At 40.2% G+C, this 18,158-nt stretch overlaps 1 protein-coding gene across 3 annotated transcripts in view; it reads right to left on the reverse strand.

Annotated features, from left to right (window-relative positions):
• Positions 1 to 16,565: 16,565 nt before the first annotated feature.
• PKHD1 (PKHD1 ciliary IPT domain containing fibrocystin/polyductin) overlaps positions 16,566 to 18,158 on the reverse strand; it is a 448,361-nt gene continuing 446,768 nt past the window's right edge. For all 3 annotated transcript variants that reach the window (XM_088831516.1, XM_055406831.2, XM_088831515.1), the window contains one exon: positions 16,566 to 17,020. In XM_088831516.1, the coding sequence (XP_088687642.1) occupies positions 16,566 to 17,020 (455 nt within the window). The remainder of the gene's footprint in view (positions 17,021 to 18,158) is intronic.

Consider the following 18,158-nt stretch of genomic DNA (forward strand, 5'->3'; position numbering starts at 1 on the left):
ACTTCTTCTATCCCATCAGAGCTGGGACAATGAAGAGGGAAGAGCAATAAGAATAACATTTCCTCCTGGGTCTAGTAGAAAAGGCCCTCTGCTGTACTAGAATGAGCAGACTATGTTCATCTTAATTTTGGACCAAGGTGACCAAGGTGATGAAGAATAAAAGCAGGAAGGGAGGCTTGCCAAGCGACCTCAGGTTCCATGACCTCTCCCTGGTTGGCATATCCCACCTCTCCTGCAACAGGGTTCTCTTCAGCTGACTCTCCCATAGGGGAACAGGGGAAGGCAAGTCAGTGCAAAGTGAATTTTCACAGGTGGGCACCTCCCAGGCTAGTGTTGGGGAGAAGTGTTTATCAGCTCAGAGGCTAGAGTCTCTAGTCCTTTTAAAACTTTTTTTTTTAGCCATGCTGAGTGGCATATGGGATCCTTGTTTCTGGACCAGGGATTGAACTCGGCTCCCTCCCTCCCACTAACAATGCAGTCTTAACCACTGGACAGCCAGGGAAGTCCCTCAGTTCCTTTTAAATAAAACTTATGGATTTGTGGGGGAGGGGAAGGGTTGTTTCCCAGGTGGCTCAGTGGTAAAGAATCTGCCTGCCAAGCAAGAGACACAGGTTTGATCCCTGGGTAGGGAAGATCCCCTGGAGAAGGAAATGGCAACCCATTTCAGTGTTCTTGCTGGGAAATCCCATGGACAGCGGAGCCTGGTGGTCTACAGTCCATGCGATCACAAAAGAGTCAGACACAGCTTAGAGACTAAACAACAACAATAACCACAAGGATTTTTATCTGATTACAAAGTAACTTGTTAATTGTTGAAATTCTGAATAAAACAAAAATAAAGAAGAGAATGTGAAACAAATAAAATCACCTTTCAGAGATAACTCCTGTTAACACACACATATATAAATAATGGACATAAGAAAACATACAAATGTATGTGAGACCATGCTTTTTTTGCATCCTGCATGTTTGACTTACTAGTGAAAAATAAGGATTTCTAATGCAATTATTATATGAAAACATAATTTCAATGAATCAACATCTTTTAATTATATGGCTGTATCAATTTATCGCATTTACTCGGTTCTTGATTTAATTATTTCTCTTCTGTAGATAGTTTAGGGAATTAGCTATCATTTTGGCATACAAGTGCAATGGTAGTCCAATGAATTATTTAGGTAAAGCTTTCATTTTTGATTCACTTAGACAAATATGTATACATTTTAAAGTTTTTTTATAATGATCAGATTCTCCTCTATAAAGTTTATGCCAACTGAAAGCCACCCCAATAATTCATGGAAACACTTATTAGGGTGTATTTTTGCCAACAATAGAGTATTCTTATATCCTGGGTATTAAAAGTCCTTTAAGTATTTGCCAATTTGAATGAAAGGTGGTATCACCTTGTTGCTTGAATTTGCATTATTTGATCACACTGAAATGAGCCTTTTTACGTGTTTATTTTTGTTTGTATTTTTTCTTTTGTGAGAAGTATGTTTATCAGTTTAGTTAGTGGTGGGTTTTGGCCATGGTCATCTTCTCCTAAACAATTTTTAGAGGTTTTTGATTATTAATTATACTAATCTTCCTTTTCTCTGTTACAATATTTTTTGCCAGTGACTGGAACTTTACGGTAGCATTAAATTAAAAATCTAAAAGTGGTGCGATTGTGAAATAGACTCATTATTGACTGTAAGGGTTTATGAAACACTGTGTGATTATACTTTTTTTTTTTCTTTTTTGGTCATACAGTATGTGGGATCTTAGTTTCCCAAACAGGGATCAAATCTGTGCCCACTGCATTGGAAATATGAAGTCTTAACCACTGAACTGCTGTAGTACCTTAAGGGTCAATTTGTTGATCAATCTATCAACATATATCAGCTGCTCTCCTCATTGCCTAGGAACATCACAGGTATTTAGAAATATTTATTTGTAAATATGGTAAAGCACAACTCCCCCCTCAAGTCTGATTTAGGAAACTAGTTTTCCTGTGCTCATTCATTCCACATCCACATCCGCTGCTACCAAGTCACTGGATTAGGACTGTGGTGGGGAACTCAAAGATACAGGAGACACGGTCTATTGTGTCAGTATGTCTATCAGCTGGTTGGGGAAACAGACATATTCTCTAAAGTGTCACTAGCCACTCCTCACCTGGTCATGAGCTTGTATTTTAAGGAGGACAGCACAGAACATCCCAGTCAAGGGAAAGCTCACTGGGGCATGAGAGACAAGAGGTAGACTTTATCTAGGCCCCAAAGGATGTATATGACATGGCTCATGGAAGGAAAGGAGGAGAAAATTGTACATATTAAGAAATATTCTCTCTTGGATTTCTTGATCACTAAAACACGTTTGTCTCAAGATCTAACCAGCTCAATGACTTTGATCTTTGTGTCTATGGCCCCTTTCCAGCAGCTCCTGTAACCCCATCCAAACAGCACCGAGAGGGAGCCTTTAGAGATGAATGGGCAGAAGTGGACAGAGGATCTCATTCTATGACCTCCCCATCTTCATGACAACAGGGACCACAAAGGTACGTGATGCTGGTGGTTACTACCACGCAGGACTCTATCCCCAACTCCCCAGTTTTCTCTCAGCTGCATGGAGGGGTAAGGTGTGTCATCCCTATAACTTTTTCTTCAAACAGAACCAACCTCACCATAGACATAAGTAACAAGAGAGAATATTATTTGTAGGAGGGTGAATAATGGTTGATCCACAGCTATCTTCATCCTAATCCCTGGGAAAGAGAGTGCTACCTTACATAGCAAAGGGGACTTCCAGATGTGATTAAATTAAAAATCAGAGACACAGACATAGAGAACAAACATATGGACACAAAGGGGGAAACTATTAACTGTTAGTTGCTCAGTCGTGGCTAGCTCTTTGCAACCCTATGGACTATGGCCCACCAGGCTCCTCTGTCCATGGGCTTCTCCAGGCAAGAATACTGGAGTGGGTTAACACTTCCTTCTCCAAAGGGGTGAAAGTGGGGCTAAATTGGGAGATTGGGATAGACATATACATACTACTATGTATAAAATAGATAACTAATGAGAACCGGCTGTATAGCATGGTGGGGGAGGGGGAAAGAAGGTACAATCTGTTTGTAGGACATACATGAAATTAACTTTAAAAATATATCCCAGTATACAGTAGGTGCAGAAAAATACTGTTCGATTCCTTTAATAGACACCTAAAACAGTCAAATTCATCAAGTGAGAAACTACACTGGTAGATCCCAGGGTCTGGGGGTAGGGGTTGCAGAATGGGGACTTAGTGCTTAATCAGGACAGAGTTTCAGTTTGTTGTTCAGTTGCTAAGTCCTGTCCAACTCTTTGTGACCCCATGGACTGCAGAAGGCCAGGCTTCCCTGTCCTCCTCTATCTCCCCAAGTTTGCTCAAACTCATGTCCATTGAGTCGGTGATGCCATCCAACCATCTCATCCTTTGTTGCCCGCTTCTCTGAAACAGGGAAAAGTATCAGGGTCTTTTCCAGTGAATTTGCTCTTTGCATCAGGTGGCCAAAGTGTTAGAGCTTCAGCTTCAACATCAGTCCTTCCAATGAATGTTCAGGGTTGATTTCCTTTAGGATTGACTGGTTTGATCTCCTTTCTGTTCAAGGGACTCTCATGAGTCTTCTCCAACACCACAGTTCAAAGCATCAATTCTTTGGTGCTCAGCCTTCTTTATGGTCCACCTCTCACATGACTACTGACGTTTCAGTTTAGGAAAGTGAAAAATTAGGAAGATGGAGAGAGTTGCGTGACAGTGTGAATGTACTTACTGCCACTGAATGGTACAGGTAAATATGGCTCAAATAGCATATTTTATATTAGTGATTGTTACCACAATAAAAAATATTTTAAAATATCAAAGTTCTGGAAATGAAGAGATTATCTAGGATTATATGCTGCTGCTAAGTTACTTCAGTCGTGTCCGACTCTGTGTGACCCCATAGATGGAAGCCCACCAGGCTCCCCTGTCCCTGGGATTCCCCAGGCAATAACACTGGAGTGGGCTGCCATTTCCTTCTCCACTAGGATTATATAGATAGGCCCTAAATGTTATGTCAGGGGTCCTTAGAAAGGCAGGAGATCAGAAAAGCAGTAGATGTGAATCAAGAAGTTGGAGTGAAGGAGATGTAAGAGTAATGTGTTTTGAAGACAGAGGAGTGCCCACAAGCCAAAGGATGCAGTGGGAAGATGAAGAAGACAAGGAAACAGATTTTCCCCTAGAATCCCAAGGAGTCACCCTTGATAGCATTTTTATTTCAGCTCAATGAAACTGATTTCAGACTTTGGACATCCAAAACGTTAAGAAAATAAATTTGAGTTGTTTTAAGGCAGGAAGTCTGTGGCAATAACAGCAGCAGGACACTAGTATATTATTGAGGGACCTCTCATAAAATAGCTGTCTTCAGGAATTGGAATTCAATCTTTAGGTCTACTCCTTTAAGCCTTGCCTTGAGAACTCTGTTCAAATGAAAATACCATAGAAGGCGTGATACAAGGAACATTAAAACACGAGTGTGAATTAGTCTGTAAAACTGTGTAGGCATTCTAGACAAAAATGGGTCACTGGATGGGCAAGTTTGAAGGAACGATGCAGAAACAGTAGATCTCAATTTCCAGAGCTTGAAATACATCTGGGATGAGCTGGTTTGAAAACAAAAGAGTTGGAGATTAAGACTAGAAGAAATAAAATAAGACAAAGATCTAGGCAAACCCAAAATATACATGTCAATGACCTTCCAAATTTGCCTTACGTTGGTGCTGCGTTTATGTTCTTCACACGTATTATTCACACCCATTTTTAAAGCAAAGTATCCTATTTTAGTTATTTTGTACACAAAAATACCAAAAAGGAAGAATAATTAAGAAATCAAATATATTTAATTAAGCAATCAAGAATTGTGTATTCCAGTACAATAACTCAAGTTAAAATTTCTACATTTCCATATAAACTCTCTTCTTGTGCAGAAAGTAGTGTGGCATTATTTTTAAATTCTAAATATAGCACCCTCAGGGCATCAGATCTCAGGGGCCAACTTTTGCTAGGTAAGAAATGTTACAGTTCTTTTGGAAAATGAGTGCACTATTTAGCCCAATACTTGACTTAATTTTCAGATATGCAAAACTATCTAAACTGGGGTCTATCTTTTAATTCAAAGCATTTGTTTATGCAACATCAATTGTGTTCTAGCACATTCCTAAGCAATACTCACATTCCTTTTTTTAAAAATAAATTTTTATTGGCGTTTAGTTGCTTTACAGTGTTGTCTTAGCTTCTAATATACAGCAAACTGAATCAGCAGTACATATACATATACCCTCTCTCTTGGCCTTTCTTCCCATTTAGGTCACCACAGCGCAATAAGTAGACTTCTCTGTGCTATGCAGTTTGTTCTCATTAGTTATCTATTTTATATGTACCATCAGTAGTGTATATATGTTAATCCAAATCTCCCTATTCCTCCACGCCCCCCTCCCCCGCTTTTGTTTATATTGATTGTAGCTGTACTAGGGAGAAGGCAATGGCAAGCCACTCCAGTACTCTTGCCTAGAAAATCCCATGGGTGGAGGAGCCTGGTGGGCTGCAGTCCGTGCGGTCGCTAAGGGTGGGACACGACTGAGTGACTTCACTTTCACTTTTCACTTTCATGCATTGGAGAAGGAAATGGCAACCCACTCCAGTGTTCTCGCCTGGAAAATCCCAGGGACGTGGGAGCCTGGTGGGCTTCCGTCTATGGGGTCACACAGAGTCGGTCACGACTGAAGTGACTTAGCAGCAGCAGCAGCTGTACTAGGAACAAAGTCTTTAAAGCTTCACCACAAAAAAAGAAAAGAAAAGAATGCCATTTTCTCAGCTAACAAGTATAATGCTTGAGTTGTTCTCACTTATTTTGGAAGTCTGAATGCTATCTGCCAAGCTTGACTAAGTCAAGGAGATCGTTTCCAGATACAGTTATAAGTTTATTTTGCTCAAAATCATTTCCCCAAATTAAAGCCTACAATGTTAATAATTTATTAGAGTGGGTGTGTGTGCTAAGTCACTTCAGTCGTGTCCAACTCTCTAAGACCCTATGGACCATAGCCCACCAGCCTCCTCTGTTTATGGAATTCTCCAGGCAAGAATACTTGAGTGGGTTGCCTTGCCCTCTTGCAGGGGATCTTCCTGATCCAGGGATCAAACCAGTGTCTTTATGTCTCCTGCCTTGGCAGGTGAGTTCTATGCCACTGGCGCTACCTGGGAAGCATTATTAGAGTATAAGACAGGACTATTTTATATGATTTATGATAGTAGTATATTAGGGTGACCAACTCATCATTGTATGTGTGGAACTTTGTGGGGTTTTCTGGTTTTTGCACTGAAAGTCTTATATCCTGGAAACCCCCCAGTAGCAGGCAAATCAGAACAAGTGATCTAAATAAAGATCTGTTCCTGACAAAAAGTCATTTCAAAAATAGTCTATCCACTTAATTTGAAGAAATTAAAAGAAAACAGATTCAATAAATTACCTTTTCTTTAAAAAAAAAAAAAAAGCAGAGACCAGTATTTACATTTTTCATTCAAATTTGTCAAGGGAAATTGGATAGTGTGTGCATTTAAAATAGCTATGGTATTTTCTGTATTCATTTTTGGCTCAAATTTTGGGTTACTTTTTCTACAATAAATATGCAATTCAAAATTGGTTTCAACTTTTAAGATCCCCAAGTCAAGATTTTTCTCTACACACAGTCAGACACCACTGGGCAAAACCCCAGACAAGCCTGTAATTGTGCACATTTACCCAGAATGAAGCGTCTATATTTATAATGCAATTTCAAGACAGTGTATCAGATTTAAGATCTTTATTATCTCTGAGACAGGACAGCATGTAGATAAATGTCCTCATGGTCCAAGCTTTCAAAGAATGTCACCATTTATTCTGTGGATATGCATCCCTGCGCAGCCATGAGTCGGGACTGTGCATGACACAACTAAATACAATTCTGTTTCCCCAGTCCCCGACTTCTTTGCCCCTGAATCTTCCCTTGTTTCTTCTCTGCTCCCTCCTTCAGATGTTCATTTTGAAGATATGCTTTTCACTGGGATTAATACAAGGTTTGCATTTACAATTTTCATTTACCAAACAGAAAAATATTTTACTGGAAAGGAATGGTATTAAGGAGAAATGATTTTCCGTGTGCCCCGAGGCTGGGCATAGGCAGGATTTGATTTGCTATGTTCAGCTGGAATCTGGATTGATACGTGGAGATGAGAGGGGGTGTTTAATAAAATTTACATTTCATTTTCTCACTTGACATCAGTCTCCTGTCACTCATGGAACTGATGGGGATCCTGCAAATAACTTTCATCAGAATCTAGTTGGGGAGACACTGGGAAATGAGAAGACAGAGGAAGAGAGGAAGACAAGGGCAGTCTGGCTTATTTTCATCTCGTGGTTCTGGGATGGGAACAAATCCATGGTGTCTGGAAGTCCTAAGAGCCAGCATCCTCCACCCTGAAGAAGCGAGCGCCAGTGGGACACCCGGGGAGACCCCGGGACTAATGCCATCCAGCTGCCCACAGGGGAATCTGCAGATTGAGTGAGGGTTTTAAGCTTCTAGGGGCTAGAAGTGATTCATGTCTGCTGAAAATGAGAACAGGAGACACCCAAGAGACAGGAGCAAATACAAGAGGACTGGTCTTCCCCTTTGTTCTGGAAACCATAGCGTCTCTATAGTTGTGTAACGACTTACCGACGTAAAACAGTACCCACACTGGAATAACACTCAGTCATAGAGAATAGGGAAATCCTGCCATCAGCAACAATACAGGTGAACCTGAAGAACATTCTCTAAGTGAAAGAAGCCAACATAGATCAAATAATGTATGGGCACTTTATTTAATCATGTGGTGGCTGATAAAGCAGATGGCATCTTAAACTCTGCCTGTCATATTGTCCTATGTATGACCAATGGTGCCAGCCCAGGAGAGACAGAATGCAAGTTGCTGAGGTCAGCTGATGCCTTCCTAGAAGTCTGAAGATCAAGAAGGTAAAAAGCAAGGCATGGGATGGAGTCCTCCTTAGGGAGGCATCTGAGAATCATGGTAACACTATACCTGAAATTATCATTTATCAGGTATAGTGTTACCGTGAATCCCAGAAAAAATCCCATATGGGTCTGTTTCATTGAGTGTCAGAAATAACCAGGGCATTTTGGCAAAGGTACTAAACTCTTATTCAGCAGGTGAGGACCCTGTGAGCCAGAAGATACTTGAGTTACATGTTGATGAATGTCTTAACACATGTCCTTCATAAGAATAAAATAAGACATAGAAGTCATGATTACTTTCTATCCATCAGGAAAGTACTATTCAACAATAGTTTGGCATATTTCTCAATACCATCTGAGTCAAAGTGGTTCTTACTTATTTGACTTGATATGACAAGCAAAGAAGGAATCTAGAGAAACAGCCTCTGTAAGCCCCAGTGGAAGGTTCAGGGTTGTTTGGGCAGAAAATTCCAACGTGGGCACTGGGGGTGGGCATGGTGTGTGGGTGGGCACATCCTCCTGGCTTCATGGTTGGACTGCCTATATGGAAGAGTGAATGGGAGTGGAGTCCTCTAGAACAAGGGCCTGGAGTGGAAACCATTATCTGAGTCTAAAAGCAGTATTGGCAAGAGTGCCAAATATTTTTGGTCCAAACTTTCTTTGGTATATGAAGAAATTATCATTTAACCCATGATCCTTCATTAGCTAAGTTAGACAAGAGAAACAGCATTTAACTAGGCCTGTAAAATCTCAACAAAGTAGGATGCTGAAATAAATGTAATATTTATTGACAATTTTCCCCAAGAAGTAAGAATTGTTTCCCAGTGTCTAATCTATTTAGTTACAGTGGGTATTCTTTCATCTGGCCCACTTTAAGTTGAAATCACTTCTACCATCTTTTTATTATCATTTCACATGTTACAAAGCTATGAATTATTCATCTAGCCATTTATTTCCTATATTCGACACCATTAATTCATTTCCTTAAAGGATCCATGATCTGGGGTTGAGTGACTTTTATGGTTAAATTTATATATTTTTCTTCTACCTGAAACATTACTTTTTAAATCTATTTAAATCCTCTCTATTCTCCTATGAATCACTAATATTTTCCTTCCATATTCGAGTCTTTCTCCCCTTATTACAAATAGCATTACCCTCTCTTTGCAATTTTTGTCTAGTATAGAAAAAGACTCAACTATGGAGAGAATTATCAGAATGTTTAAAGTAGTCTAGAAAAAAGATCCTGTGATCTTTAGTCATTCCTAGACAGGAACAAAACTTAGACTGGTTTCTGACATCGCTTCTGAAACACTACAGTCAGAAAGTATTGGGTTGATGCTTCTAGAATTTTGCAGAGTAAAGATTGGGGTTCCAGTATTTTATACTCAGGTCGTTTTTCACTATGAAAGCTGCTCTTTTCTATGACAAAGTGGTTCAGAAAAAATACATCCCACTGGTTCAATATTAGCTCTCAGATCTGAGCCTGGGCAGGCTCAATGAGATATTTTTCTTGGGGGTCTCATGAGGTTTTAGATCAAGAATCAAAGTTTGGGTCTTCCTTGGTAGTCCACTGGTTAAGAATCTGCCTTGCAACGCAGAGGACACTGGTTCATCCATGGTCCATCACATGCCACAGGGCAACTAAGCCTATGTACCACAACTACTAAACCCACACTCTGGGGCCTGGAAGCCAGAACTACTGAGCCCACATGCTGCAACTACGAGGCCTGCATGCCCTAGAGCTGGTGCTCCTCAACAAGGGAAGCCACCACAATACAAAACCTGCACACCACAACTAAAGAGTAGCCTCAGCTCACCGCCACTGCAACTAGAGAAAGCCCCTGCACAGCAACAAAGACCCAGCAACGCCAAAAATGAATATTTTTTTTATAAAAAGAACCAAAGCTGAGCCTTCAGTCTATGGCTTATTATGTTCAGTGACATAAGAGTGAATCAAGGGGAGAAGGTATCACAAAGGTCAAGAGAGAAAACTGTTTCAAGAATGGGGACGAGAAAGGATGCAGTTAACATGCAGGATGAAGACAGGACCATTCTTTAGATTGCTGTTAGAGCAGCCTCTTCTGCAGAGGAGTCAGAAGTGTATTGGAATGCCTGGAAGAGTAAATGAAAATGGAAGTAGTAATTTAACCTGTGAACAAAAGTCTCAAACAGTGTTAATGGAATGGGTTAAGAAAATGGGAAGAGATATGAAGGGGCCTATAGAATCAAAGAATGCTTGATTTTTTTTTTTTTTTCTTTTAAGTGGGAGCTACTCAACCATGTTGGATAGTCATGGGGACAATCCAGTGGACGGGGAGAGATTTATGATGTTGAAAAGAGAGGTGAGAACTGAGTCAGTGGCATCCCTGAGAATAGAATAAAGATAGGTGGGAAAAATTCCAATGAGAAAAAATGACTGGTATTACTAGATGTACAGCCCCAAATACAGTACTTCTAGAGTTGTCAGAATTGTAGATAAGTACACAGGATTATTTATTTATGCCCAAATATTTTTTTAAAAATTAAGATTTTTTTTTATGTGGACCACTTGTATAGCCTTTATTGAATTTATTACCATATTACTTCTGTTTTATGTTTTGGTTTTGTTGGCTGTGAAGTATGTGTGATCTTAGCTTCCTGAACAGGTGTCAAACCAGCACCCCTTGCATTGGAAACGGAAGTCTTAAAAACCAGACTGCCAGTGAAGTCCCTAAGAAACTTTGGAGCATATTATTTCTCACACCATGCCCTTTGAAGCCCATGGCCTTTTGACTTAAGCCTCTGTCTCTCAAAAGTCTGAGTCTCTGGAGCCTACTTTATAACTGCATTGTGGCAGCTGCTACCAAGAGGCAGCTTTTGTGTTTAGGGTTATAGCACCACTTGGTCTGGGTTTAGAATAAGTCTTCGTGGAGCAGGGCTGGAAGAAGCGCGGGCTGTGGCACTGATCTGGGAGAGGCGTGTTACCCAGTAGGAATTCTCAGTGCTGTGAGTGTCATGCGGGGTGTCCCCATTGTTTCCTCAATATGAACAATGCAAAAGCCATTCTTTCATATTCAACTCTTACTAAGAGATGTTGAGCCCACAGACATACACACCTGTACCCGAAGGCCCTTCACACAGAGGGGCCCTCAGTGACATGTCCTGTATGACATTCCCGGGACACCGTGATGAGAAAGTAGACTTGTTAGTTCTTTAATCATTGCCCACTATGGAACATTCTTTTCCTCACTCAGAGATTTTCCCTACTCTTCCTTTTATTCCTTCCTGGACTCTCTTTCCAGTCCATTCATCTTCTCTGTCCACTATTTCTCCCATAGATATTCATCTCCTCTCTCTTTGTAAAAGTTTTTTCCTGTAAGAAATTTCTAGGCCTGGGTATTGCTAACCTTTGGACAACCAAACATGAAGAAAATATTTCTAAATTTTATTTTTATTAGTAGATATTTTAAGAAAATATTGAAATTCAAAAAGATATAAAATATGAAGTACAAATCTCCTCACATTCCCTACTCCATTATCTAAAGGTAGCTCATTTTAAAATATGTATTGGCTATCTCTCCATAATTTTTATGTACATAAATCAACTATAGGTAAAAGCACGCTATACATATTTTTTGCAACTTGCTTTATGTTTTTTTAGCCTAATGGTATATCTGGATTAATTTTCTACATCAGTCATTCTACTGGGTAGATGTACCATTAAATTAAGGAAATTTTTTAAAAGAGGCAGATACATTAACTTTTTTCCCCAATTTTGCCTTGCACCTTTGTAAGGATTCAGTAACTGTTTATTATAAAGTGGAGAGAAGAATGATATTTCTCACAGTTTTTAAAGGAGATTGATTTTCTTTCCTCTTGTTATGGCTACTCGTTTTAAAATAAAATATATAGTGATAATAATAAATGAGTCATCATTTCTGAGACTGAAATAAGGAATAATATGGAGAAATCAGCTTCCCAGGTGGCTCAGTGGTAAAGAATACGCCTGCAATGCAAGAGTTGCAGGTTTGATCTCTGGGTGGGAAGGATCCCCTAAAGAAGGAAATAGCAACCTGCTCCGGTGTTCCTGTCTGGGAAATCCCATGGACAGAGGAGACTGGCAGGCCACAGTCCATGGAGTGGCATAGTCGGACACGACTTAGCAACTGAGCGCACATGCACAGAGATATCAACTCACACTCCAGTAAATTCTAGAAAGTCCTACAAATGTGTTAAACAAAACTTCTGTCTCAAAACAGAACAGATTGATGGGCAGAATCTATTCTTTTTCTGAATTGTTCCAAGCAAAGAAATCTCCAGTCTGTTTTGAGGTAGAAGAAATGTTTGTAAACAACCAAATCTATGAATTTGACCATTTAACCCTCATTTAACTTTATAAAAAGATGTTTTATCCCTTTTAAAAAAATTACATTCCGGAATATGGTGTGTCTCTCAAATGTGTCTGTAACTGGTCACAGCGACATAGTGTGAGCTGAAAGCAATTGTCTACATTCAGTACAGCAATTCCTTCTGCTTACAGTTCTTTCAACATTGGCACTGAATACATTACAAATTCTGGAAACAAAATATGGAATAAATACATGAATTTTAAATGACAGAATTAATTAAAATCCTTTACTTTTATTGACATGTACATGACATTTTATAGAAGCTTAGTTGAATGATATTTGCATGTGATCTATATTCAGTTTCATCATACTCATTTTGCATATAGTTTGCATATATTTCAATGTACAGTAATTTTATACATTCAGAGTTAGATTGCTAGAAGGAAGGGAATCACTCAACTAAATAATCTATGAAAGGGGAGGACTCTGAGGGACTAAAGCCTCTTGGTACTCAGCAGCCTCTTTGGGCGATGAGATGGGCAAGTCTGCTTCATAATACACCCTTGGTTAGATTGGCCAAGGCTTTCTCTCTGAGAGACACATGAAGCTCTGTCAGAGACTGGTACCTTCCCTGCACACAATCCCCCAAACTCAAGAGATAATGAAAACTACTCCAGCTTCCATTATCCCTCTCACCTTTAGCATCCATAAATATTTACAAATAATTTTGAACGGTCTAGAATTTTAGTTTGTTCAATATCTTGGGGGAAAGGAGTCCTTCAAACACAGAAAATCAGAAATGGGAGACATTTGAAATTACACAGGAACAAGACATTTTAAATTACTTTTTTGAAGAAAGGGTAAGTTTTGATACTGCTGGGAAACATTTACTGGGTCCCTTATGTTAATGGTCTGAGTAAGTTTGGGGTTGGTTTTATCTAATCAGCTCATCATCAGACATAAATGAACCAAGAATGCTCTCTTTGCCTCTAGCATTTACCCAATTCTCCCATTTTTGGAGGAGGAACTAAAGACTGCCTTACCTATGGGTTGGGGATTCTGGCCAGACTCTGAAATCCCAAGACACATGCAAGAGCCCTGCATGTTACTATGGATAATTCTGGTTGCTATTCAGGTCCAAAAAGTCCATTTTGGACTTGGGGATCCTAGATTTTGGTGGCATAGAATTAATAGGTCAACTCTGACTGTTCCCAAACAAGCATAGGATCAAACTTGCCTTCCAAAAAGATCAGGGTTTAGCACATGGGGGATAGAAAAGAAGATAGTAGAAATTGGGAGTATGGTAAAGAAGGTGCAGAAATGACAGCTGGTAGCTGACTTTGGGGAAGGGTTTGATGCTAGAAGGGATTGGGGGTGGGAGGAGACGGGGACGACAGAGAATGAGATGGCTGGATGGCATCACCGACTCGATGGACATGAGTTTGAGTGAACTCCGGGAGTTGGTGATGGACAGGGAGGCCTGGCGTGCTGCGATTCATGGGGTCGCAAAGAGTCGGACACGACTGAGCGACTGAACTGAACTGAACTGAACTAGATAGAAATTCAAGTTGTGGGTGATTTCTAGATTTCTGGCCTGAATGAGGCCATGCCATGTATTGTGTGAGGGCAATGTAATACTGGAAGACGGAAGACATACTTTCTAGTTGCTGCTGCTGCTGCTAAGTCACTTCAGTCGTGTCCGACTCTGTGTGACCCCATAGACGGAAGCCCCCCAGGCTCCCCCGTCCCTGGGATTCTCCAGGCAAGAACACTGGAGTGGGTTGCCATTTCCTTCTCCAATGTGTGAAAGTGAAAAGTGAAAGTGAAGTCGCTCAGTCGTGTCTGACCCTTAGCGACCCAACGGACTGCAGCCTACCAGGCTCCTCCGTCTGTGGGATTTTCTAGGCAAGAGTACTGGAGTGGCTTGCCATTGCCTTCTCCGACTTTCTAGCTAAGGCCTTCAAATGATGACTTTCTGCCATCACCTGAAGGATAAATCTAGTGGAAGCTCTCAGTAGGCAATTCAATAAACAGTTTAGAGTTCAGGAAAGACACCTGGGTTGGAACTGGAGGCGGTGAAAGGGAGAGTGTATAGACAGACCCTTAGTAAGCACTTTTTATATTTCTCAAAAGCCTTAACTACAAATGCTTTTGTACTAAAGAATCATAGCTCTCTGAGGACCCAGAGAATACAGCATAATGTCCTGGGGAAGGCTGCCTACCTCCTTTCAGAGGCAGCTTTAAGGTCTGAGATGTCAGTAAGATATCTAAAGAATGGACACAGAAATTGAGGACTTTCCCACCAGCTTGTGTAGAGTGAGACACACTTTCTCACTGATGCTCTCAGACGATGACTTTCTGTCAGCAGTACCTCCTCTGGGGCTAATTCCAGGACATTATTATTTAAAATTCTGCCATAGAAGAGTGTTTTTCCTTCCTCTGTTCTAATGCAAACAGAAGACATCCTTTTCATTTTTCAGGGACTGGAAAAATCCTGGTTTAGGTAAAAGCTGAGAGCAAGTTCTTACTAGATATTTTCTTTACCTGAGCTATCTTGGCTTCACTCATTGGTGCAAAAGATCTTCCAGATACACAGTTGGGCTTGCTTAAAGTATCATTTAGTTTGGACATAAATGGGCCCTCTGCAAATGCGTGAATTGGGTGAAGCTTCCTTTCATATCCTTACTCAACTTATCAACATGGTTAACCCTCTGCTCTGGTTTCCATCTGAACCCTCAGCACAAAGCCTAGAGAGGCTGCATATGATATGATCTCTCCCACGCATCGTCTTTCCCAAAAAGCAGCTCTCTAATAATTAAGTTAGCTGATAATCCACTTGGCCACTAAGTCATCTCTGTTCTCCCAATACAGTTTCCTTCCATTTTTTTATGTGACTCAGTTATTAAAAGAAAGAGCTATTGAAAAAATTACTGTGGCCCTTGGACCATTTCCTTACTCAGACTTGCTATTCTTATATTCTTGTCCTTAACTAAAATATCAGCAAAGCCCAGGAGAATATAATTTCCATGTGTCAATACTCACGAGGAGCAAAGATGATGTGTTTGCTCAACTGTGGACTCCTAAAAATGATTGAATTTAAGTTGTGAAATAAAATCAGTTTGTGAAAAATCAGGCAAGTGCCTTATGGTTGGAAGGTAAGCTCTGATAGACCAGAGAGCAGAGTCTTCTCTTGTCTTTCAAATATTCCCATAGGATAAAGAAATGTTTTACTCTAACACTGCAGAAAGAGCTGTATCCAACCAGACTTTGTCATGATCCCTTCAATAAGAGAAGCCCAAAGTACTGTGGGTAATCATTCTAGAACAGAGGTCCCCAAACATTTTGGTACCGGGGACCAATTTCATTGGAAGAACATTACATTTATTATGCACTTTATTTCTAATCTAATGTGGCCTTTGATCTTACAGGAGGTTGGAAACCCCTGTGACCTGGAGGTTGGGGACCTTGTCCTAGAAGAAGCTTAATACCACTCCCTACTGTAATAAATCAGTCTGCAGTGGGAAGCCTATCCTTCTTCAGTGGATCTTCCTGACCAATTAAATCGGGGTCTCCTGTGTTGCAGGAAGATTCTTTACCAACTGAGCTGTCAGGGAAGCCCTTGAATAAATCAGCATTATACCTTTATTAAAATTGCAAAATCAATCAGATAACCAGCTTAAGATAAAAACAAGTAAAAAAAATCAGTATTTGGGAACTTATTACTTGCCTAGCATTGGAGTAAGATTCATGATTAATAAAAAAGATATGTCAGATATTGTTTCAACCTACATCTTTTATATGACTATCTTCCATGTTAAAACTGAAAAGAAAGAATTCAGAATCCATAATCTCCCTTCTGGGCTTCCAAGATAGCACAATGGTAAAGAATCTGCCTGCCAATGCAAGAGACACTGGAGACACAGGTTTGATCCTTGGGTTGGGAAGATCCCTTGGAGGAGGAAATGGCAACCCACTCCAGTATTCTGGCCTAGAAAATATCATGGCCAGAGAAGCCTAGTGGGTTATAGTCTACAGGGTCACAAAGAGTTGGACATGACTGAGGACACATGCGCATATTCTCCCTTCTTAGTCCAAACTGGTCAGGCCTTATCTTCCCTGTTCATCATGATCCAGATATATTTTGAACACTATAACTTTCAGCCCAGATATCCTCACCACTCCTCAATCACAGCTGTTCCTGAACAGCCTCCGGATGTACTGAATGGAGGCAGAATGCTTCGGTGGCACCACAGGAGCCTGGCTTCTCCTGGGAAAGCCCTAGACTGATGTGCCCCTTGCTGAGCTGACTCTGGCCCTGCAAACACTGCCTCTCTCGTCTGAGGTCAGGGCAGAGCAGCAGCAGCTGATCTTGGCCTGCCAGCTGGTATCTCAGCACCTGCTCCTGGGCCCCTTTCCTGCCCCCACTCTCCTGCAGGTACACCTGCTGAGCAGGAGAGCCTGGAGGACAGGTGTTCCTGTGTGATGTGACGCTGGTAATACTGGGAGCAGGCACGGCGGCCTCTTCTCGGCTGCCACCTTCCTCTCGGACCACACGGTGGCTGACCTTCCTTCTGGACACACCATTCAGGGACTGATGAGGGAGCTGGTTCAGCTTGGCCAGCATGATCTTCATCCTCAAATCTGTGAGAGACAAGAAGGAGGAGAAGAAATAGACTTAGTTCTCAATCAGCGGACTGCATGTTTTGCATATTTAACATTCCTGAAAAGATATCACCAAATAAAAGACCGAGTTATATCAACTTACCAATTTCTAAATATCGTTAGGAGTACACATTTTTCAAAAAACCCATGTCTCCCACACACATCAATTAACTAATTGATAATTAATATACATTGTCTAATACAAATTTGATAATATAGCTTCTAGAAAAAACTTTTACAATGTTCATAATAAGTCAATCAGGATTTTTCATTGTAAGCATGGCAGGCAGCTTAAATATGAAAATTAGGCTAGAATCAGACCTTACCATGTGGGTTAACTCACACCTGTATTAATAAATGTAAAACCAGTCTTATTAATACTTTTGACTTTTATGCAAAATTCACAATTTGAATATATTTTATTTTATAAAAACAAACATATGCAGAGATAAATATATAAATAAACAAGTATCTATAAGAGTACATATATATAATTACTCACCCATAAGAATTATCTTAAAACACATGCTAGGCCTGAAATATTATTTCCACCCTGTCTTTCAAAACACCCTGCCTTCTTTTACTCACAGTCCAAATTTCTCTCTTTTTTCAGAAAGTATTTCCTAACTCATGAATTCTCATTCTCATAATTCAATGGGTATTGAGGGCTGTATCAACCTAGTTTTATAAAAAATAAAGTGCTACAGTTCAACTTTAAAATAACTTTATTAAACTACTTTTTAAATCAAATTAAAGGTAATTCAAGATTGTTAATGCCACTCATACATTTACATTCCAGTATGCATTCCATGAAGAGAGAAAGGCTAATAATCATTCACAGTAACACTTTAATAGCAATTATAGACTGGGCACCAGGTTTTAAATATATAACAGAAGCATAAGATATTAAGAAGAGGTGGCAAGAATACACAGGAGAACTGTCCAAAAAAGAGCTTCATGACCCAGATAATCATGATGGTGTGATCACTCACCTAGAGCCAGACATCCTGGAATGTGATGTCAAGTGGGCCTTAGAAAGCATCACTACGAACAAAGCTAGTGGAGCTGATGGAATTCCAGGTGAGCTATTTCAAATCCTGAAAGATGATGCTGTGAA

Source organism: Moschus berezovskii, chromosome 23, assembly GCF_049115385.1.
Source record: "Moschus berezovskii isolate FMDL1 chromosome 23, NW_MosBer_1.0, whole genome shotgun sequence".
NCBI lineage: Eukaryota > Metazoa > Chordata > Mammalia > Artiodactyla > Moschidae > Moschus > Moschus berezovskii.